The sequence below is a fragment of the Hypomesus nipponensis genome, chromosome 24 (assembly GCF_054491055.1).
Source record: "Hypomesus nipponensis isolate SF chromosome 24, ASM5449105v1, whole genome shotgun sequence".
Taxonomy (NCBI): domain Eukaryota; kingdom Metazoa; phylum Chordata; class Actinopteri; order Osmeriformes; family Osmeridae; genus Hypomesus; species Hypomesus nipponensis.
In genome coordinates, this window is record NC_140384.1 from 2053069 (window position 1) to 2076883 (window position 23815).

General features: G+C 44.2%; 2 protein-coding genes across 5 annotated transcripts in view; both read right to left on the minus strand.

Annotated features, from left to right (window-relative positions):
* The window catches only part of cfap77 (cilia and flagella associated protein 77), a 97753-nt gene that overhangs the window by 34318 nt on the left and 39620 nt on the right, over positions 1-23815 (minus strand). For 3 of the 4 annotated variants that reach the window (XM_084690410.1, XM_084690409.1, XM_084690411.1), the window contains 2 exons: positions 16782-16878; positions 15734-15835 (listed from right to left, as the gene is read on the minus strand). In XM_084690410.1, the coding sequence (XP_084546536.1) occupies positions 15734-15835; positions 16782-16878 (199 nt within the window). Of the gene's footprint in view, positions 1-15726; positions 15836-16781; positions 16879-23815 lie in introns of all 4 variants that reach the window. The other variant, XM_084690412.1, reaches the window with a different exon arrangement.
* LOC146232670 (uncharacterized) lies at positions 20220-21455 on the minus strand. The gene is made up of 2 exons (XM_084690415.1): positions 20910-21455; positions 20220-20750 (listed from the first exon to the last, which is right to left on the minus strand). The coding sequence occupies exon 1, from the start codon at positions 21320-21322 to the stop codon at positions 20912-20914; it is 411 nt and encodes a 136-aa protein (XP_084546541.1). The 5' UTR covers positions 21323-21455; the 3' UTR covers positions 20220-20750; positions 20910-20911.

Sequence of the window (23815 nt, forward strand, 5' to 3'; positions counted from 1 at the left end):
TGCATCCTCTCTCTAGCTTCACGCCTTCGGTTATTATTCAAGCCTACGGTGTTAATAGTGTGATGAAATTATGTTGTGAGGGCAATACTGTGACATGAATCTTGTAGGGGGGGAGGGATCTAAGGGAAGAGCTGGGGGTGTTAATTAATGAGCTACACCTGGTATGGGATAGTGAGCGAGTGAACAGGGATAAAGGACGATGACAGCGACAGGTGAGCGGTCTGGGAAGCGGTGCTAGATGGCTCATGTCGAGCTGCACTCAAGGAGACAGGGTGGGTGCTGTTCGCATGCTGTTTAGAGCTGCTGGCGGTGAAGATACGCTAGTGGGGTGACTGATAGCTAAGGCGGGGAAATAGGAGTGCGTTGGCTGCTTCTCAGCAAGAGGTTTCCCGCTGACGTCACTCGCGGGGACCTACGAGCGCTGGAGAGGTGGCTGTTGTCACTCCCCTTACCGGCCAGTGCCCAAGCTCAGACCCCGGGGGAGGGTCTTGTCATTAGGGTGAGTTAAGTTTTTAACCTGTACCTCGGTGTGTGTGTATGTTTTTAACCAAACGGCAGTACCAGTTTATGATCGTTTTAGGGCTAAGGAACGTTTTCATGTTGGAATACACAATATTTTAGAAGCTACACACTTTCAAACATAACATGACCCCCTCTCTCACTCAGGCAGCATTTTCAGGTAATGTGGGACAACTTGTCTGGTGAAGTGGGACAGTCTGTCTCTCAGACTAGTCTGCTAATATAATAATAATTAGTTTATATACAACAAGGCTAGGTGCAAGGGTGTGGCAAGATTTATTTAGTTGTGGGGTTTGACTTATACAATAGGCATAAAGTGTAACTGATATAACCCTTAGTGATCTGCAGTCTATGTGCCAGCTAGTCCCGCTGCGTTAGAATGTTGTTAAACTAGCGTTAGCGGTCGCGCTTACAAGTCTGAAAGTGCTGGTTCGATGACAGTGTAAGTTGTTATTTAGTTGTGAACTTAAGTGCTGTTTGATGCATTGGTATTAAACATTTGAGAACTGTCGAATTAAATTACTTTTATTGCACAAATACAGCATTACTAGATGTCCCACTTTACCTGAAAAATGCTGTCCCACATGAACTGACATAATCAGGTAATGTGGGACAGTCACATAAAACGTTTATTTTCTTCTAACAAAGCATTATTTTACACATTTTTGTGTGTGTTTCAGTCAGTGATTAAACCCCTTCAATATGCTGCAATAGTAATCATTGTAACTTAATTTAAATTCCTTTGCCAGCCTTATCATTGAGAAATATAATGTAATATGCCGCTGAGCTTTTGATGCGTTTTTCCTGTATCAACCTCTTGTCAAGCCAGATCACTCCTACTCTGATGATGTCAGAAAAATAAAGACCACTGCATAGAGACTAAAAGTGTTGTATTCACGAGTCAAGATCAGCTCTGGTGATTGGATGTCGGTTTTGCACATATTAAATCATCAAAATGCATAACTGTCCCACTTTGTCTGAAGTCCCACATTACCTGAACTCACCCTACCACTTTTACACACTTGCAAGAAATTATCCGCTCGTTAGATGTAGCATGATCTTGTTATTTACATATAAAAAACTCACCAGGGACAACAACAACATTGGCAACCCTGCACTATGAATTATTATTTTGATGTAATCTTAAATTAAGTGTCTGAACAGGACTGGGTGTGCAGGCACGCATGCAGACCCGTCGCCAGACCTCAGTCTTAAGGGGGGCATATGAAATGCATAGGGGGGCACAATTATTTTTAGCCTATACGTATATTTTTAATAATCCTATAGTCCATGCGCGCAGCACATAATCATCACGTTAAACATAACCAACAGCAATAGCCTATGACCCGGTAGCCTATAGCCGATAACATCACATCATTTCTCATAATTTAAAGCAATACAGAAGCAATGTTATGAATATCCATAAAACACTTGACTATACTACATATTAGATGTAACACCAGAAGCATCTCTCAAACATTGCATTTTAAAGCAGTCAACAGAGGGATATGCATCGCCATTAGACACACAGACGCACACACACACACACACACACACACGGTAGCTTACTTTGAGTGGGGTCAGCGCTGTCCTCCCTCCCTCCCTCCTGTCAGTACAGCGGGAGGCGGCGTTTCTCCGAGCTGAACCTCCTCATCAAAATATCCTTCCACTCAGACTTAAACTTGTGAGTCAGATCCTTTTCAAAAGCAAGCTGAATCAGCTGGGCCTTGCGTCTGTGCAGCATACTGCGCCGATGCTCTGAGAAGACGTTTTTCAGCGTGGAAAATTAGTTTTCACACATTGCTGTGGAAGCTCCTAAAGTTAGGGCAAGGGTGTAGGCTGTGAGAACAGTCGGCATAGCCTGGAGTGCACAGTTGAATGTGCTAAGGATGTTGGCTATTGTCCATTTTCCGTCTTCGGGGGGAATCGGGGTTTCAGACATTTTTATAACCAGGAACTCACGAGCCACGGTATATTCAGATTCAGCCACATCAGTTCCAGCTAATAGCAGGAGAGGGGTTACCTTTGATGGGTCCAGGAAATGATCCTCGGCCTCTGGGTTCAAAGCAGCCAGTGCGCCAATCAGCTCGCTACTGCGCTCTCCAAAACGTGCACCCATCTCTCCCTGCACAGCATCAATAACACTGAAACATATCCTCTTGAACTCAGTCTTTTCATTTATGTCACCTTGTGACTGGCCAACTGTTTCCTCAACTGAAAATCCGCGGAGGTTCTTGTTCACTGTGCGTCTTCTCTTGCTTGGACCGGGGTCGGCCACCGGTAAAGCATCGGTGGCCGCGGCTGGAGGAGCGCAGAGGTCCCACAGTGCAGAAAACTCGTTTTCTGTGCGCAGTTTCTTCACGCAGTCAGAAGCGCTGTTCACAAGTGTCACCGCAGTGAACAAGTCCATATCTTCAGCTTGTAGCAGTCTGTTCGGCGGCTCAAAAAGTGACAACAGTTTCTTAACAAGGTGCGCAATGAAAAGAAAAATGCGCTGCATAATGGCACGAAGCAGCCCCGTAGCCTCGACGCGAACCTCGGCTCCAAAGCCCCGTGTGTTTTCCACATCGGTCAGTAATGTGGATATGTCGTGAAAACTCTTCACCACAACTTTGATCGTTGCCAAGTGGCCAGTCCATCTCTGGTCCAAGAGACGTTTAAGGGTCTCGCCTTTGTACAGAACAGCCACGGTTGGCTTCCTGATGAAGTTGTACAGCATGTTGCATAGTCTGAAAAAATCCTCGACAGCTGCTTCACTGGACATGGCATGAATCACAACCAGATGAAGTTGGTGATTAAAGCAATGAATATATGGTATGTCACGATCCAGCTTGTTTTGTAGCAATTTCTGCACACCACCATGCCTGCCAGACATGAGTGATGCGCCATCATAAACCTGACTCAGGATTTTGTCCGTGCTGAGTCCGGCTCTGGTGAGCTCATCAATGATGACACCTGTCAGGGCCTCTGCATCACCTTTCTCAGATGTTGCCATTACCAAGAGGCGCTCACATACACTATAGTTTTCGTCAACAAAACGCACAACTACAGATATATTTTCTTGGCCCAAAAGATCCCGTGTGCCATCCACTTTAATTGAATACCAGCTATCGCCGACTTGTCGCACTATCTCCTCTGTCACAAGTTTGCTCATCATTTCAATCATCTCGTTTTGTATCTGTGGGCTGGTGTAGCGTGCATTCTGTGGGATTGTTTTTGTTATCCTTGTCAGTTCTGGATCTTTGCGCATTGTGTACTCGAAGAGAGACAAGAACAGCCCCATGGAACTATTTTCATCTAGCACACTGGCAAAACCAGCATTATCTCCACGTAACGGCAATTGATTCACCACTAAAAACTCCAGCATATCAATTACGGCTGAGATGTAGTATCTGTTGCACGCCAGTTGCTCTGAATTTAAGAGAGAGGAAATCTCTTTCCCTGTCTCTCTACGTTTTTCTGAATCTCTCCACATTGCTTCACAGGCTAAATGTTCTTTTGAAGCTGCATGCTTATTTAAGCCCTTGCCTGTTTCAATTGCATGTTTCCAATCATTAAATCCCTTAATGGAGAAGGTCGCGTCCGATGATACAGATTTTAATTTCCTGCAGGCTAACAAAATGCGAGTACTCAAGCCAGTCCCTGTTTAAATACCAGCTAGAGGAAAATGATCGTTTTTTTGCACCAAACATTTTGACTGGATATTTCTTCAACACAACCTGTTTAGGTTTGTCCGTGCCGAGGTCACTCACACCCACTGATCCAACAGGCAGTTGTGGCTCAAATACTGCCCCAGTCGCGGTTGCACTTGACCGGCTGCTGGTAGCCTCCGTGCCGTGGCCGCTGCTGGTCCTGCCAGACCCAGGATCCGGCTCCACGGAGCTACTAGCAACGGGCTCAGGCTCAGATTGTCGTCCAGGGTCTCCTCCAACAACATCAGGAGACGTCGGTATTGTATCCGATTTGGCAGAGGGTGGACTTTTCAACCACTTACGAATATCCATGAGGAAATTAAAGTAAGCTGGCAAAAACCATTGACACGTAAGGCGAAAAACTCATATAGCTTCACTTTTCAAAAATGCGCGGTAACCGTTAGCGGCTACGTTGACGTAGTTACGTAGGCCTACGTAGCCTAACTATGGCTCGTGATAGGCAGGCTGTTGCAGTGCAGATAGATTCCCATCAATCAAACAAAATCACACCATTGTTTTTTTATATTTTTTAATGATAAAGAATGCAACATTAGTAATTATCAACACATTAGTAGCTACTATGATAATATAGGCTAATATATATATATATATATATATTTTTTTTTAAAAGATCTGTGCCTCAAGTGGGGGGGCACAAGCATTTCGGGGCGATGGGTATGCACGCATGATTAGTTTCTACTACGTCTTGAACCTGAAACCTAGATACTAGGTTAGGAATGTTGCCAGTCTGATGTCAATGACCAACGGTTGCTATGTTTTTCCAGCAAGTTCAAGTCATTCCAGTGTTGTCCTTTTACCTTCAAATTTGTTTAACCCAGACTTCAGCAACTGGTTTTCTGCTCAATTTTCACATTTTCCTGCAGCTCATCATTCTGAAATGTTTCCTTTTTGTTTTGCAGTACCTTCCAACTGCCAGTACTTATGCATTTTTCTTATCTTTTCAGTACTTTTCTGCCTTCATCTTGCTGCAGGTCCTTTCTAACATACATTTCAGGCCTTTTGAAACTCCAGCAAATATTTTTCTGCTGAATTTTCACATTTTCATGCATTGTTTCTCTTCTTTCTGATTTTTTTCACTTTTTGTTTTGCATTTTTCTTATCTTTTCTGTAGTTTTATGCCTTCATCCAGCTCCAGACCCTATTTAAAATACCTTTCGGGCACTTTGAAGCTTCAGCTTATAACTTTCTACAAAATGTTCACGATTTTCAGCTTTTTTAGCATGGTGAGCTATACCCATTCAGGTTTTCGGCATTCTCACTGCTGTTTCGCAGGAACAGCCTTTCCTAGTTATTATTATTGTTTATTTTCGCGACCCTAAGGCTCAGTCAATATTTGGACTACATAGTCAACGTCAATGTCAAAAGGTTCGTCTTGGTCACAATTGCGTTGGTTCTATTGGGATTTATGTTCCGTTGCACGCTTTAGGTTTTAATTCAGTTTTTGTGGCAAAACTACTAACGTCACAAAAACTCGCGTGACTATCTCTAGCAGAACATTAATTTAGCAGTTCGTTAACTTCTGGGAGATAGCTAGGCTAATTGCTTTACTGCAAGGCAGCTGCAGAAACATCACAAGCAAAAAGGCCAGGGTGATAACTATTAGCTTATTTTACTTTGTGATATGATACACAATTGTGATGTGTAATGTACAATATAAGCTGATATTATTAAGGAAGTACATCTACTTTCGGAAATAGTAGTCTACTATTTCACTGAAGAATTTGCATCATGACATTAGCCTCTGTTGCCCAGGCAACACATACAACAGCGGTCCATGATGCATCTGTTTTCAATCGTTAAAATAAACATTACTCACAAATACATTTTCGTTGTAGGATTTATTATGATACCCCTCCGTGAGTCACCACCTTACCGCGGTGGAGGGGTTTGCGTGTCCTAGTGATCCTGGAAGCTATGTTGTCGGGGGCTTTATGCCCCTGGTAGGGTCTCCCAAGGCAAACAGGTTCCAGGTGAAAGACCAGACAAAGCGTGGCTCAAAAAACCAACCATGAAGAAACACAACAATGGTTCCCAGTTGCCCCTGCCCGGAAGCGGGTCACCGGGGCCCCCCCCCTGGAGCCAGGCCCGGGGGTGGAGCTCGATGGCGAGCGCCTGGTGGCCGGGCCTTTTCCCATGGGGCCCGGTCGGGCACAGCCCGAAGAGACAACGTGGGACCCTCTTCCAGTGGGCTCACCATCCGCAGGAAGGGTCATGGGGGTCGGGTGCAGTGTGAGACGGGCGGCGGCCGAAGGCGGGGGCCTTGGCGGTCCGATCCTCGGCTGCAGAAGCTAGCTTTAGGGACGTGGAACGTCACCCCGCTGGCGGGAAAGGAGCCTGAGCTGGTGCGCGAGGTAGACAGTTTCCGGCTAGATATAGTCGGCCTCGCCTCGACGCACAGCACGGGCTCCGGAACCAGTCTCCTTGAGAGGGGCTGGACTCTCTTCCACTCTGGAGTTGCCCTTGGTGAGAGGCGTCGAGCTGGGGTGGGAATACTTGTTTCCCCTCGGTTCGGTGCCTGTACATTGGGGTTCACCCCGGTGGATGAGAGGGTAGCCTCCCTCCGCCTTCGGGTGGGGGGACGGGTCCTCACTGTCGTTTGTGCTTATGCACCAAACGGCAGCTCAGAGTACCCACCCTTTTTGGAGTCTCTGGAGGGGGTGCTGGAAAGCGCTCCTCCCGGGGATTCCCTCGTCCTCCTGGGGGACTTCAATGCTCATGTGGGCAATGACAGTGAGACCTGGAGGGGCGTGATTGGGAGGAACGGCCCCCCCGATCTGAACCCGAGTGGTGTTCTGTTGTTGGACTTCTGTGCTAAACACGGCTTGTCCATAACGAACACCATGTTCAAGCATAAGGGTGTCCATATGTGCACCTGGCACCAGGACACCCGAGGTCTCAGTTCGATGATCGACTTTGTAGTCGTGTCGTCGGACTTGAGGCCGCATGTCTTGGACACTCGGGTGAGGAGAGGGGCGGAGCTGTCAACTGATCACCACCTGGTGGTGAGTTGGCTCCGATGGTGGGGGAGGACGCAGGTCAGGCCTGGCAGGCCCAAACGTAATGTGAGGGTCTGCTGGGAACGGCTGGCGGAACCCTCTGTCAGAAGGAGCTTCAACTCCCACCTCCGGGAGAGCTTTGATCATGTCTCGGGGGGGGCCGGGGATATTGAGTCCGAATGGGCCATGTTCCGGGCCTCCATTGTTGAAGCGGCTGACCGGAGCTGCGGCCGCAAGGCGGTCGGTGCATGTCGCGGCGGTAACCCTCGGACCCGGTGGTGGACTCCGGAGGTGACGGATGCCGTCAAGCTGAAGAAGGAGGCCTATCGGGCTTTATTGGCTGGTAGGACTCCTGAGGCAGCTGATGTGTACCGGCAGGCCAAGCGGAACGCGGCTCTGGCGGTCGCGGAGGCAAAAACCCGGGCATGGGAGGAGTTCGGCGAGGCCATGGAGAATGACTTCCGAACGGCTTCAAAAAGGTTCTGGACCACCATCCGGCGACTCAGGAGGGGGAAGCAGTGCTCTGTCAACACTGTATACGGTAGGGACGGTGCGCTGCTGACTTCGACGGGGGACGTCCTGGATCGGTGGAAGGAATACTTTGAAGACCTCCTTAATTCCACCAACACGCTTTCCGACGTGGAGGCAGAGTCTGGGGACATCGGGGGGGGCCCTTCTATCTCTGGGGCCGAGGTCGCCGAGGTGGTTGAAAAGCTCCGCGGTGGCAGGGCCCCTGGGGTGGACGAGGTCCGCCCGGAGTTCCTTAAGGCTCTGGATGTTGTAGGGCTGTCTTGGTTGACACGACTCTGCAACATCGCGTGGACATCGGGGACAGTGCCTCTGGACTGGCAGACCGGGGTGGTGGTTCCCCTCTTTAAAAAGGGGGACCGGAGGGTGTGCTCCAACTTTAGGGGGATCACACTCCTCAGCCTCCCTGGGAAAGTCTATTCGGGGGTCCTGGAGAGGAGGGTCCGCCGGATTGTCGAACCTCGGATTCAGGAGGAGCAATGTGGTTTTCGTCCTGGCCGTGGAACAGTGGACCAGCTCTATACCCTCCGCGGAGTCCTGGAGGGTACATGGGAGTTCGCCCAACCAGTCTACACATGTTTTGTGGATTTGGAAAAGGCGTTCGACCGTGTCCCTCGGGGGCTCATGTGGGGGGTGCTCCGAGAGTACGGGGTACCGGATTCCCTGATCGGGGCTGTCCGGTCCCTGTACGACCGGTGCCAGAGTTTGGTCCGCATTGCCGGTAGTAAGTCGAACTTGTTTCCGGTGAGGGTTGGACTCCGCCAGGGCTGCCCTATGTCACCGATTCTGTTCATTACCTATATGGACAGGATTTCTAGGCGCAGCCAGGGTGTTGAGGGGGTCCGGTTTGGTGACCTCAGGATCGGGTTGCTGCTTTTTGCAGATGATGTGGTCCTGTTGGCTTCATCGGGCCGTGACCTTCAGCTCTCACTGGAGCGGTTCGCAACCGAATGTGAAGCGGCTGGGATGCGAATCAGCACCTCCAAATCTGAGGCCATGGTTATCGACCGGAAAAGGGTGGAGTGCCATCTCCGGGTCGGGGAGGAGATCCTGAACCAAGTGGAGGAGTTCAAGTATCTCGGGGTCTTGTTCACGAGTGAGGGAAGAATGGAGCGCGAGGTCGACAGGCGGATCGGTGCGGCGTCCGCAGTGATGCGGGCTCTGCATCGGTCCGTCGTGGTGAAGAAGGAGCTGAGTCGAAAGGTGAAGCTCTCTATTTACCAGTCGATCTACGTTCCTACCCTCACCTATGGTCACGAACTATGGGTAGTGACCGAAAGAACGAGATCGCGAATACAAGCGGCCGAAATGAGCTTCCTCCGCAGGGTGTCCGGGCTCTCCCTTAGAGATAGGGTGAGAAGCTCGGTCATCCGGGAGGGGCTCAGAGTAGAACCGCTGCTCCTCCGCGTCGAGAGGAGCCAGCTGAGGTGGCTCGGGCATCTGATTAGGATGCCTCCTGGACGCCTCCCTGGTGAGGTGTTCCGGGCACGTCCCACTGGGAAGAGGCCCCGGGGAAGACCCAGGACACGCTGGAGGGACTATGTCACTCGGCTGGCCTGGGAACGCCTCGGGGTCCCCCAGGAAGAGGTGGTGGAAGTGGCCGGGGAGAGGGAAGCCTGGGCCTCCCTGCTTAGGTCGTTGCCCCCGCGACCCGATCCCCGGACAAGCGGAAGATGACGAGACAAGATTTATTATGACATTAGATTACAGGTAAACAATTTGTGGGTAAAATTATAATTAGCTGTGGTTTCAAACCATTGTAGCTCACGTAGCCTAGTCTTGTAGCTAACAAAAACATCTTTACTGTACAGTACAGGCACAGCTGTTGATGAAGAAAATTACGTCACCCTGCTGAAAATGATGGAGATGGGTTACATTTATGGAACTATCCGATTGAAAAGTGAATGTCTCAGTTATTCCTTATATTATACTCTAAGTTGTATTATGGGAAATTTGATGCTAAGCTGTGACTGAGTAAAACCAAATAGAAGTGTGAAACGTTGGTTTTAGCAAAGGAGGGTAGGGAAGTACCACTCCATGGAATGCAGAGGCCTAGCCGTAAATTAGAACGTACACATATGGCCAAGCTGCAGGAAAACTACCAACCAAGTCTGAAGCTGTCACCCAGGTCAGGCCTAGGTCTGTGTCTAGGGGTTTCCTATGTTTATAAAGCACGAGCATCCCATACCAACTAGAAAACAGCCTAAGATGTGTGTGCACCCAACACGAGCCTGGACATGGTCAGATTTATGTAAGGACAGAGATGCCAACGTGACCCAGCTTCTGTAATCAGAAACCCTAGTATAGGGGCCAATTGGGTGACAAAGCGTAGAAATGGTCATCAACAGAAAGGTACCAATAATGTGAGGATGCATAATGTATCTGTGACCAACAGTATTGTATCAATAGCAAAAAATGACACAAATAATAGGCAGAAAATACAGTATATAAGAGGATGTTTGGAGAGAACTTGCTGTCTGCTCTTCGGAGCTTACTCACTAGGATACCTTTTTTACCCTGTGTTGGAATAAACTTTTGCATCAATACTCTGAGTTTCAGTGCATCTGTTTGGACTTAGCCTGATTTTTGACTGGTTTGGACTTAGAATAATTTTCAACGTTGGGACTTAGCCTGATTTTTGACGGGTCAACACTTAGAATAATTTTCATCGTTTGGACTTAGTTTATTTTCCACTTGTCAACACTTAGAATCATTTTCAACCTTTGGACTTAGTTTATTTTTGACATGTACGGACTTCGGATTTTCTTCACTTCGACACTCTGATTTATTTTCACTATACACGGGAACTTGCAAAAATCATTTACGACACTGTTTACAGGAAGTCAAACGGCGGCACATAATCGGCACTACCCTTACTTAAATCAAAAGTCTTTCAATAGGTGAAACTATCTGACGAGTGACTTCTAACCTAAACTCCATTGCCACAGTCTAAACTTGAACAATCTGTTCCTAAAAATAATAAATTTCAGCCTAAAACGTAAGACGTAACATTAAATTGAATTCAACCAACGCAATCGCTACCGAGACAAACACAGTCTAGTACTGCACTGTAGTAGTAAAATTTACCAGCTTCTCCATACAGGGCTATTTTACGTTGTTACTGACAATGATCGCTACCACTGAGCTTTTTATGAATGAGGGATTTTCCCCTAAATAATGTCAATCTTATTTACGTTTATGGGGGCATATTTTTCAGTTAGCAGATGGTACTATTTGAATTGTGATCCCATCTGAGATAACTATATGCCCTCTTACGTTGTTGTTACAATAAGCTTCAAAGGGGGTTCTTTATTAATGAATGAATACAATATGGATAGGCTAAATGTTTGAAAATATCACGAGAAGGGAAAAACTTAAAATTACATTTAAATCATAGAGATTAGGTCCAGTTTTACACTGGTCTGTCAAATGTATTCGTTTTGATTCAACTATGAGGCTGCTCCCTCTTGCAGGGGAAATGAGACAACAACTATTTCATTCTACTCTTCACTTTTAGTATTTTGAGTTGCAAATGAGCAGAAAAAAATTATGCTTTTAAATCTATGTAATCTTTATAAATAATAAGTAGGCTATGCATTTTTTATATAAAATATAGCCTACAGAAATATCCATCCATCCATCATCTGCCGCTTGTCCAGGGATCGGGTCGCGGGGGCAGCGACCTAAGCAGGGAGGCCCAGACTTCCCTCTCCCTGGCCACTTCCACCAGCTTTTCCTGGGGGACCCTGAGGCGATCCCTGGCCAGCCGAGAGACATAGTCCCTCCAGCGTGTCCTGGGTCTTCCCCGGGGCCTCTTCCGAGTGGGACGGTAGGGAGTTATTAAAAAACAAACCCCTGTGCAACCGACGCAAGCAAGCACATCCTACAATTTTCCCAGAAATGGTACCCTCTCTAGTGTACAATATGATAAACACTGATATTATTAAGCTATTACATGTACTTTTGAAACAGTAGTCTGCTATTTCACTGAGGCGGGAGCATCATGAAATTAGCCTCTGTTACCCGACACATACGACAGCAGTATGTGATACATCTGTTTTCAATCGTTAAAATAAACATTCTTCACAAATAAATGTTAGTTTTAGGATTTATTATGACATTAGATTACAAGTAAAAGATTTGTATATTTGTATATGGAAAAAACAAAGTTTTTCTACCTTCTTAACCCACATCCCCCACCCCTTTCCCCTGACAGCAGACAAGTTCCCCTCCTTTAAGAAAAAAGTTGCCAACATTAGCAGTCTGTTCCCTAAACCCACCCTTCCTACCCTCTCACCCTCCATGACTGACCCAACCAAATGTCTAAACCTTTTCTCTGCCCTGTTTGAGGCAGAGATCTCTGACTTCATTCTCTCTCGTCGCCCGCCCCACCCCCTGTCCCCTTGATCCTGTCCCCTCCCCTCTCTTTCAAACCATCTCCCCCTCCATCATAACTTTTCTTCTCCATGTCCAAAACTCCTCTCTTACCTCCGGCACCTTCCCCTCTGCCTTCAAACAGGCCAGAGTTACCCCTTTACTCAAAAAACCCTGCCTTAACCCTGCCATCCTCCAGAACTACAGACCGGTATCACTGTTACCCTTCTTTTCAAAAACAAGTGATCGTGCTGTATCTAACCAACTGTCAAACTTTCTCTCTCAGAACAACCTGCTTGACCTCAACCAATCAGTCTTCAAGACTGGCCACTTCACAGAGACTGCCCTCCTTTCAGTCACCACTGCCCTTCAGTCTGCCAGGGCGGCTTCAAGGTCATCCGTCATCATTATGCTGGACCTTTCTGCAGCGTTTGATACGGTTAACCACCAGATCCTGCTCTCCAGACTTTCTGAGATGGGCATCACTGGCACTGCACTCCAGTGGATCTCATCCTACCTGTCAGGAAGATCGTAACAGGTCTCTTGGGGAGGCAAACTGTCAGACCCTTACCAGCTGTTTACTGGTGTCCCATAGGGCTCCGTTCTTGGACCCCTCCTCTTCTCTCTGTACACCACCTCACTTGGACCAATCATCACCTCCCATGGCTTCTCCTACCACTGCTACGCTGACGACACGCAGCTGTACCTGTCGTTCCCCCCGACCGATCCGGGGATCTCAGCTAGGATTGAGGTCTGCCTTACAGAGATCTCCACCTGGATGACCAAGCTCCACCTCCAGCTGAACCTCGCCAAAACAGAACTTCTCATCATCTTGGCCAAACCCTCCATCTCCCACAATCTTTCAATCACCCTGGGATCTGCGACGGTGACACCTTCATCCTCTGCCAGGAACCTTGGGGTTACCATGGATGATGATCTCTCCCTCACGGCCCACATTGCTGCAGTCTCGCGGTCATGTAGATTCACCCATCTACAACATCTGGAAGATTTGGAGATTCCCATCTGAGCACTCCATCCAGCTGCTAGTCCAAGCACTTGTCCTCTCCAAGTTGGACTACTGCAACTCGCTGCTCGCTGGTCTCCCAGCATGCGCAACCCACCCTCTTCAGAGGATTCAGAATGCAGCGGCCCGCCTGGTCTACAATCTACCCAGACGCTTCCACGTTACCCCGCTCCTCATCTCCCTCTACTGGCTACCCATCACGGCCCGCATCACATTCAAGACCCTGGTACTGACCTTCCGTGCAGTGAACGGGACTGCACCCGACTACATCAAGTCTCTCCTGCAGCCTTACACCCCCACCCACCACCTACGGTCTTCTTCAGACAACCGCCTGCTGGTCCCACAGCTCAAGACCGCCACCCCATAAATACTTAATGCCATTCATTTATGCACATTTAGCCTCCCAATAGCAAAACAAACAAAAGAGTCCCCAAATCGTTTTGTTCTGTGGGTGGGAGCTCTATACCTTCTTCCTGAAGGCAAGAGCACAAACTTCCCCTTCAGGGGATGGTCAGTAGCCAATATGGACTGGGTCTTCCTTGCGACCTGCCGAACATAAAGCTCAGAGAGCTGGACTTGGTTTACCCCAATGACTTTATTGGCTACTCTGACAAGCCGATCAAGCCTGTTCTTATAGCCAGTTTCAGATTCCCAAACCATACCAAACCAAGATTAAAGTTAAACCATAAATTTTTTCACTTCATCAGTTCTGGGCACTTCTCCACATACAGCGTTCACTGCTAATCCATGCATCGGTTTTATTTACTGCTTTGTATTGCTATTAAATATAATTTTTTCTGTCTTTTGTTGAGGCGTCCATCACGTACCACGTCATTTTGACATTTCTCTGAGTGTGCACACGGCCCTGCCATATCATGCCTTTTTATGGGAAATAACGGGGCGTTTACTTATGCTAAATAGGAGCAACGGGGCACAAGCTTTCAATTTATGAAATATTGTGATTCATCATTCTAAGAACACACCTGCAAACAATTCTGCAGTTTAAGAACACTTCATGAATCACACATAGATTTTTCTTAGGAACTTTCTTAAGAACAAATTTAAGAAATAACTTGGGAAGATATTGGTAAATGAGGCCCATTATTATTGGGTTTGCTTGCTTAGGCATGGAATAACCTATATTATTTCTCATATATTATATTATCTCCTCCAGGGTCCCACTACCTCCCGCTCCCTCAGATCCTCTTCTTCCCTACCCATGTCTGTCCCCTCTGCCCACCTCACTACCATGGGGAGTAGAGCATTCAGCCGCTCTGCTCCCCGTGTCTGCAATGCACTACCACACCAACTCAGAAATATTGACTCATTCCCCCATTTCAAATTGGAACTCAAAACCCATCTGTTTAAAACTGCATATTCCATTTAAATGTCAATTACTCTACCTATTTCTGCTGTTTTTAATGTTGTTGTATTCTTTATTTTTGCTGTTTTAAATGTAATTTGTACGGTGTCCTTGAGTGTCAAGAAAGGCGCCTTTAAATCAAATGTATTATTATATATTTATTAATATTATTTTTGTTATTAATTTTCCCACCCCTAAAACTCGGAAATGTCTCACAACAAACATTGTGTATCGCATTTCAGTAGCCGAGAGAAAATAGTCCCTGTAAACAGTGGCTGTTGCTATGCAACGGACAAACAGCATTGTGAACTGCACGTTTGTTAGCCTAGCTAGATCTCGCACCATCTCATTCATTCAATGCTCATTTTATAAAAGCTACCTTTAAAATAACAACGACAATGGGACACTTTCAATAAAATAATATTTAATTTAAACACTAGGCCTAAACATTCTAAATCAATCATAAATGTTTCGTAGGCACTGGGTATATGGTAGCTAGCTAGCCTACTAACCTATATGCTGTAAACAAGTTACGAGTGACTTGGGACTCGATAGACGAACAAGGTTAGTTGTTCTTAAGGTTAGCTTAGGTTGTTGTTAAGGTTAGCTTATGTTGATTTGGATATCTCCATTAATTGTGCATCCGTGGAAAACAGGGTTTTAAGAAGCCAAGTCCAGGTCATGTAATTGCGTGGCTACGAAGCTCAAATTAAATAAGTGTAGTCTAGTTAACAACTATAAACCTGAGCTTCCGTCCAACATTTCAGTAGCTAGACCAGCTAGTTAGCACTGATAGCACGGGACAGTGCAATATTATTGCTCAAAAATTAACCGAATGTTGCTAGTATAGCTTGCTAACCAATAAATTGCTGCATGCCAGTAATTACTTGTAGACAGTCTTTTTGTTCGGCAACATTTTAGTTATTTTGAGTGCGCACTAATATGGAACGCTCCCGTTTTAAGGTAAACGTGATAAGGCATACTAGAGCATTCTCTGGGTGTACAGTACTTTATGCTCAATAAAGCACACCCCGTGACTCACTCTCAACCAATCACAATGCTTGATTTAAACCACCCGTATTATAACTAACCATAAGTCACCAGATATCAAGTGCCAACCACCCCAATTTGTGCAATCCTAGGTTAGCTACAAAGCACTACAGTTGCATGTTCCAGTCTGGCGAAACGTACGACTTGACTCCATCCTACCTCGTACCTTTTGGAGGTGGGGGAGTTTCCAGAGGGGCATGGTTTCAGGAAGAGGCCGGTTCTTCCTCAGCAGAGAAGTCCTGGTGTCCTGAATACAGCATAGCTTGGCCTGGATCAAGGGACAGATAGATAAACAGATGTAGATTCAGACAGACTCAGATTTTCTCTCTACATTCCTTCACTTCACCTACTCTCCTCCTCTCTCATAGAAACTCAGTCGTGCTTGTCTAACGCAGTGGTCAAATATGTAACATTCTGAGCATTTTATATTTTTCCATGCCAAAAAGTGCCTTTGCATAGACTCAAAATGTGACACAAAGTAGGAGTAGAATATTCTGGGAGTGTTGGGAAGAGTCGTAAGGAGTAACAGCGGTGCATTAGAGCAATGCCGCTCCTCTGATTTGAGGCCAGATGGGCTCAAATCAGTGTTTTATTTTCTAATAACAATAAATATTCCCCTTTACATGCAGCCATGCATGGCTGGCCATGTAGTGCAACCGTGGAAAAAACCCCACAGAGATGCATATTCCAAAGGTGCTGTGTACCACATAAAAAGAATGCTCCTACATAAACATGTGGGTCATATCCTTCGTCTTAAAATGCTACAGTCTGAATATGGCCTAATTCAGAATATCCAAACTGAATATTCTGTTTACATGACCCTATCATATTTGGAATATTATCATATTCTGAATGATGAATATTAGTGTGCATGTAAATGTTGGATTCATTTAGAGTGAATCTGACCTTTGATTGTTTATAGGCACGAGCCCCTTACTCAATTATGTAATTATAGATTTCTTTTGAATTATTGAGTAATTATTGACATTCTTTCAGATGAATTGTGTTAGCAAGATACCAAATTCTTGTCATTTTGCGAGCGTTAAGACAATAGCGTTGCAAAATACACCAGAACGTTAACTGGTAACGTGGAGCCATTGAGGTTCCTTGTTTGTGGCACCCGTCTTTCCCACTATCCTCTCCAACTATTTTCTTTGCCTGCTGTGACAACTCTCACTTCACTTTATTACCTTCTACTCATTCTCTTATCTAACCTGGTTTAGGTACTGTCCCTGAAGGGATCTCTGCTTGACATGCTGCTCCGCCTGCCCGTGCTGGTGCTCCAGCAATACACCGATGGGGGTTGATGGACTGGTGACACACACACAGACAAAAGTAATATTTAGTAAAAATGAATAAGAGACAATATGGCTGAATTCTATGTCCATATTGTCTATGTGTCAATAACGCAAATTTGCTTTTGACTAATGATATTTCAAATCTTATAGGCTTCCTGATTACATAAGTCTGAGGTACCATGCACAATTTCACCTTGATTTGTCAAAAGATGACTGAATTACAGCTGCTTAAACTTTGGCTAAATCGAACAATGCTTGCCACAGGAGAAACGGCTTACTTGTTTTTTATAGTAACTGACCACAATATTTCTCAACACTGAGAATTGCTCAATTGGCTGAGACAGTGTACTGCAAAGTGCTGGGTCATAGATTCAAATCCAGCCACAGCTATCGAGCCTGTCATGATACTGATTATATATTTAATTAAACAGGAATCCAGGTACACCACAGTAGCTGTCTAGCTGCACAATCATAATGGTAACGCTGTTTCATTCTGAAGGAGGTCAATTATCATCTTGACTGATGGTTTTTCAAACCAAATAGGATTCCAGATGGCATCATTCTGAAGTATTATGCGCTATTTCACCTTGATATGTCAAAAGATGACTGAATTACAGCTGCTTAAACTTTGTCCCAAAGCTAATCGTCTCCCCTTTCTATATAAAAATAAAAACAGCTGATGTGTAGAAGAGAGGATAAAGAAGCTCCCATAGGAAAGGAAAAGTCTGGTTAAGTTCTCTTTTTTTTCTGATGAAAAAACATTTTCAATAGTACATTTTAAATATACTTTTAAAAAGTGTATTATCTGTGAATATATAAAAAGTATACTACCATCATGCTTTTTCCAATTTTAACGTTAATACTTTGAGTTACCTTTGAGTGTAATTATTAAGTTAACTTATTCATGCTTGTATTTCAGTACATTATTTGTACATTTCGTTTGGTAAGTGTTAACATGTATTAATGCAGAAATGAACTGAAAGCCCATTCATTCAATTTTTCAAAAAAGTAAAGTACACAAATAGCTACTCTTACAATGTAATGTTTAATAAGTTGATATGGCAAATAAGTATCATGTCACAATACATCTTACACACTAACGCCATGTCAAACAAAACACTGAAAGCACACATCAAAAGTACGGGTGCACACAATAAATTCTGAGTGTTTTGCTGAACAGTAAGTTGTTCAAAGTTGGTGCTGCCACTACATAGTGATTTTTCAGGTGGCATCCCTCACCCTACATTAGAAAACTAAATGGTGACTAAATTGCATGCAAAAAAAAGTTACGTTGATCCTAACCAGTGTCACAAAGATAAGAACATTACTTTTTTTAATGGAGGAAAAAAGCAGGCCTAATGCAAATAACACTAAAAGACCATGTGGGTCTTCATGGGTACAGGCCAAATTAAGGGAAGTTGTTGTAGCGTCATCTAGAAATTAAGCTGTTGAAGTAGCTCCCTAAGAACATATACATTTTAAGTCACGTTCTATGGTGTTAGGAAATGGAATGACATACATTTTGTCCTTGGACTTAACCATTATACATTTACGTTTGAGTGATTGAGGATGCACGGCAAATACATTGTTGGTATGAGACACTTCATTTATAAATGTGGAGGATATATTAAGCTGTACATCTCTACAAACCTTTCCTCCGCTCTTGGCAAGCTCTTTAACTAAAACACAGAAGCCATTTGTGGTGGATGCAGAAGAGGTCCCATCGTCAGAGGTAAAAGCCCCAGGGTCATAATTTCACATAAGTTCCATCACTTAACTGTACAACAGAATTATTTCTCTTTTTAGGTGTAGTGTTGTTATATGAATGAAAAAAAACACTGCTACAAATGAAACGGTCAAAAAAAAACCCTGAATGAACTGTCACTCCTGTGAAATGTTTAATAGCCATCCTCTGCCACACAGATGTGCTACCTTTCTTCGGGCAGCCAAAACCTCTGACATTATCTTGAAACTCCCTTGACTTCATTCTTAAGCCAGAGCTACTTTGTAGTTTGTCAAATAATTCCCTTATACTGTCATTAGCATTTGCCATTGTAGTCCCTGCTTTCATTGAGAGACCCCTCCACCTAAGGAATGTCTTTACTATGTGTGTTGGCACATGTGTTGTTCCATTAAAAAACTTAAGCAAAGTCCCATTGAATGATTCAAATGGAAATGTGGATGTGGCCCACAGTGGTCCCAAGTTGCGCACACTTGCTGCCAAGTGCATTAACAAATGCACATTGAAAGAAGCATTAGCTGCACCATATAGTTTCTCAAAGTTCATCACAAACTTTCGCAGAGCTTGTTCTGCCACATCCACATGGCTCACTTTGATGGAATCCTGAAGAAGAGTGTGCATTGCAAAAACTAATAAAAATAGATGATTCCAATACTTCTTTTTCAAAATGCCATTCAAAACAGGCAATGCATAAAACAACAAAAATGACCTCCACTCAGATGCTTTCACTGATCTTGATGTCCTTGTGACCTCCACAGGTGGATAAATGGACAGCAATTCCTGGTCTATGTCACTGACCTTGGAACCCAGGTACCAGTCTTCACTATGGTGCTTACTGTCTAGCCACAGAGATGTCATCTGTTTAGTGACACCCAGACAGACACTGTGCTGGTACTCTGGAACAAATCCAGTGATCATGTTGAAGCTCTTAAGTTCCATCAAAGGGGAAGGGCCTTTCACTCCCATTACTGGATTAGCAGGTGTTGCCAGCATAGCATGCTGAAAATGATCTGTCTCCATCCTTAAAGGTGGTTCTGGGGTTTCCCAGACGTATGGGCCACCGCCTGTGTGGAGGCAGAAGTCACACCCGTATTTGCCATTGAACTGTTTTGTGTTTCTAAGGAGGGGGCGGGCAACTGAATCTGAGGAGCTGAGCACTGAATGAACTTTGCTTGTATGCTCTATGTTTTCAGAGTCCCTCCATTTTATTCCATCCTCTTCCAGTTCTTTGAGCTGTGACACAAAAGCAGTTAAAAATGTAATCATATTTGGCTTGCTGTGACCAAACCATAAGCATGGTATGCATATGTTGCCTTGAAGATCTTTTGGTGACAGCTCTATGATTTGACACTGAATTGGCCATATCTGAATGTTGCTACTATTGAAAACTGGAATTCCATCACAGTTCCACATGATCGATATTGCGTCAGCCCCTACTTGTCCACTCTGCTTGAGTCTTTCATATTCTGCCCCACACCGAGTATCTGAAACAATGCCTAGAATTGATTCCCTTTTATTTAAATGTATGTCTGGTTTTTACATTTACATTTAGTCATTTAGCAGACGCTCTTATCCAGAGCGACTTACAGTAAGTACAGGGACATTCCCCCCGAGGCAAGTAGGGTGAAGTGCCTTGCCCAAGGACACAACGTTATTTGGCACGGCGGGGAATCGATCCAGCAACCTTCTGATTACTAGCCCGACTCCCTCACCGCTCAGCCATCTGACTCCCTAGTAGTGGATGTTTTTGCACCAAATAGTGGATGTTTTTGCAAAACATCCACTATTTGGGTTGATAGACAAAGTACCAGAAAGTTAGATCCAACCCTTATGTTTTTCTCAATGTCAAATTCAACTTTACAACCATAACAGTTTTTTGAAGCTGTCTCACTGGGTCCCATGTAGCTTTCACAGTCAATACAACAGAAATGGGGCACATACTGGCCAAACTGTCCATAGGCTTTATGAAAAAGATATGACGTTGCTGGCACTAAGCCAGGGAAATGTTCACTGAACAGTGTAAGAAGATCCTGAAGAGCTACTCCGGTCAAATTGTGCCTCAGTACATATGACATGAGTAACAGCAGACTCTGTCCTTTAGTGAGGGGAGCACCAGAGTAAATGGGATCGTCATCATGGCGTTCCTGTAATACAAGATAAGATTGATTACATTCACACCTAAAACACAATATGAAACAAAAGCAGAAATAGCAATGACAATGTTGTTCTATTAAGACAGACGACATACACATTTAACGTAAACAAAGAGAGTGCACAGATCATCTGTAACTACATGGTTGTACCTTCAATCTGTTTGAATCTTGATTTCCGTCTTGGATTCTCTCTTCTCCTGCTCTCTGTTCTTGTCCACTTCCATCCTCTTCCACTCTTCCTTCGTCTTGTACATTTCCATCCCCTTCCTCTCTGTCCTCTTGTCTACTTCCATCCTCAGCCTCTCCTTCTTCTTCTTGTCCACATCCATCTTCTTCCTCTCTGTCCTCTTGTCCACTTCCATCCTCTTCTTCTCCTTCTTCTTCTTGTCCACATCCATCCTCCTCCTCTCTGTCCTCTTGTCCACTTCCATCCTCTCCTTCTTCTTCTTGTCCACATCCATCCTCTTCCTCTCTGTCCTCTTGTCCACTTCCATCCTCTTCTTCTCCTCTTTTTTCTTGTCCACCTCCATCATCTTCCGCTCTGTCCTCTTGTCTATTTCCATAATCTCTCCTCAAAACTTCTCTCTTTTCCTGATGTCACATATTGTCTCCATGTCACCATCTCTCGCTGTTCATTTTTATCACTATCTTGCTCCAATTCTGGGTTGGTATCTGCATTACTATGATCTGAGAGACCAATCTGAGAGAAATGTAAAGCCATTAAGTGCATTCAGTCTTACAAAACAAGCAGTCTTTAGATATAGGTCAAATGTAATGTAATCCTAAAGTCATTGGATAAACAGGCCGCCAACCCAGTCTGGTGCACAGAACTGTGTGAGGCTATAATTGTAAGGCTGGCTATTTGGCAAATAGCCTAAGACCATCAAGTCTCTAACATTTGGTTGAACATTGGAATATAAAATAAATACATTTACTCCTCTACATGAGCAATATTTTTTATATATATATATATATATATATATATATATATATATATATAGTCTCTGGCACCAGTGATGTTTTCATGATTAACCTTTTTAATTTGAGCCAAGGTTTTAGGAATCCTATGTAAATAGGGTTCTGTCTGGGCAAAAAGTTATATGATATTATCAAATCAAATGGAGATTGATAATATTGAGTGAAATGATCTCTTACAAAATCCTATCCATCAAAGGCCTATATCTGTGGCCTTATATCTGTGAGTTTTTATGTAGAGGGAATATAACTTGATATATATATATTTTTTGTGTGTAACTTTATGAAGTCTGTCAGTATGAAAGAAGCTACTGCTGCCATGTTATTATAAGAAGTTAATCGTTATAAACTAGATATATTTAAATGTTTATGTTTACAACATTCAAACTGATTACATAATAAAAAGTAAAATGTTAATAATGTAATATTTATTTAAATGTGACCATTGTAACCATTGACTGTATAACTAACGTGATACTGATGCCTTTTATATTTTTCTGGCGAATGGTAAAACTATTCACATTATATTAGCCCACAGCATTTCACCAGTTATGTTTTGGTTTACCTTTTTCTCTTGAAGTTTTCTGTATTTTGTTGTTCTTGGCGTCCCAGGTTGAGTCTCATCGGAATTCAAATGTCCTTTAAATTTTCGTTTTGATGTCATGATTATTTTGAATCACAGACTGTAGCTATAAAACTCTCTTTTTACAGTACAAAACAGTCTGTTCTATGTTTTGAATATCGGCGCCGTCTCTGACCAATCAAGCCTAGCAGTTTTGGCGCTCACTTCCAGCCAATCAGAGATGCAGACGGACTCCTTCATTGCCAGCTTTGCCAGGTCCGCGGTTTTCCCGCGGAATTGGGCTACTTTTGAAGTGTTGCCGGGTGAATTTTTTGTACGCTGGTTCGGGTAGACCTATTTTGCATGCAAATTACATGAATATCTTTAAATCAGCACATACACACATGGACATGGGGCATGCACACATTCACACACGCACTGTGCGTGTGCACATGTGCCTAATGCTCTCAGTCTCCTAGAAAATCTCCTGAAAACTGCATTTAATGCTGGCATACTAAACATTTGGTGTTACTTTGTAAATATTACAATACATTTGTTTGGCAATGATAGCAATGCTGTTCGACTTTAAAAAAAGCAGTGTATATGGTTTGGCAGGGGCATATTTTGAGTTCTGATATTGGGCTGGTTTTATTGCCCATTGGGCTGGTTTTGTCACACAGACTTGGCAACCCTGATTGCATCCTTGGTTACTCACGTGGATGCAGGTTTGGAGCACACAATAGCGTTCCAATATGCAATTTTTTACTTAGGCAATAAGGTACGAGAGGCAGTACTTTATCGCCAATAAAGTACGTGTTCAAGGGTGTTTACGCGTCGGGCCGGTGTTGTATCACCCGATGCATGACTCTCTGGATTGGCACCCCCTCGCGGGAGCGCGCGCGATTCAAAGAGTGAAAGATTTCGTCTTGATATTGCATCCAAAAGAAGGGGAGACAGAAGTCTCACATTATACCGTCTTTGTTGTTGAATTCAAGAGAAGGATGTCTGTTATCTGTGTAAATATCAGATGCTATTTTCAACACAAAATCCTTAAAATGTGTCATTCAAACGGTATACGCGAACCAACATTCTTGCTCCACGACATCGCATTCTGAGGAAATATACCCCAGTATGATCATGATTATTGCTACACAAAATGTATTTTGTGTTGCAGGTTCAAAGTATTTCACATGGCATAGCTCTTCATACTAATGTATAGGTTCAAAGGCATGCGATTTTAATGCAGTTAGCCTGTGCGTAGGCTGGGTTACTCAGACAGGTCGAAAACAACAGCCTTCTGATGCAGAATCAGCTGTCCTGAAAAGGGACCAAAGGTTCACATGCCTAGCCTACAAAAGACAAGTACTAAAAACAATGTATCAACCATGTATCAACATCAAAAGAACCATCGAATCCTTTTTTAAGATAGGAAATATTATTCTTATTGTTTAAATAAATGAAATAAATGAAAAAATAAAACATAATAATCCCTCACCTACCATGGACTATTCTGTTTTCA

Coding starts and splice junctions, on each gene's coding strand:
- LOC146232670 (XM_084690415.1), bottom strand. CDS start 21,322: ATGGAAATAGACAAGAGGACAGAGCGGAAGATGATGGAGGTGGACAAG.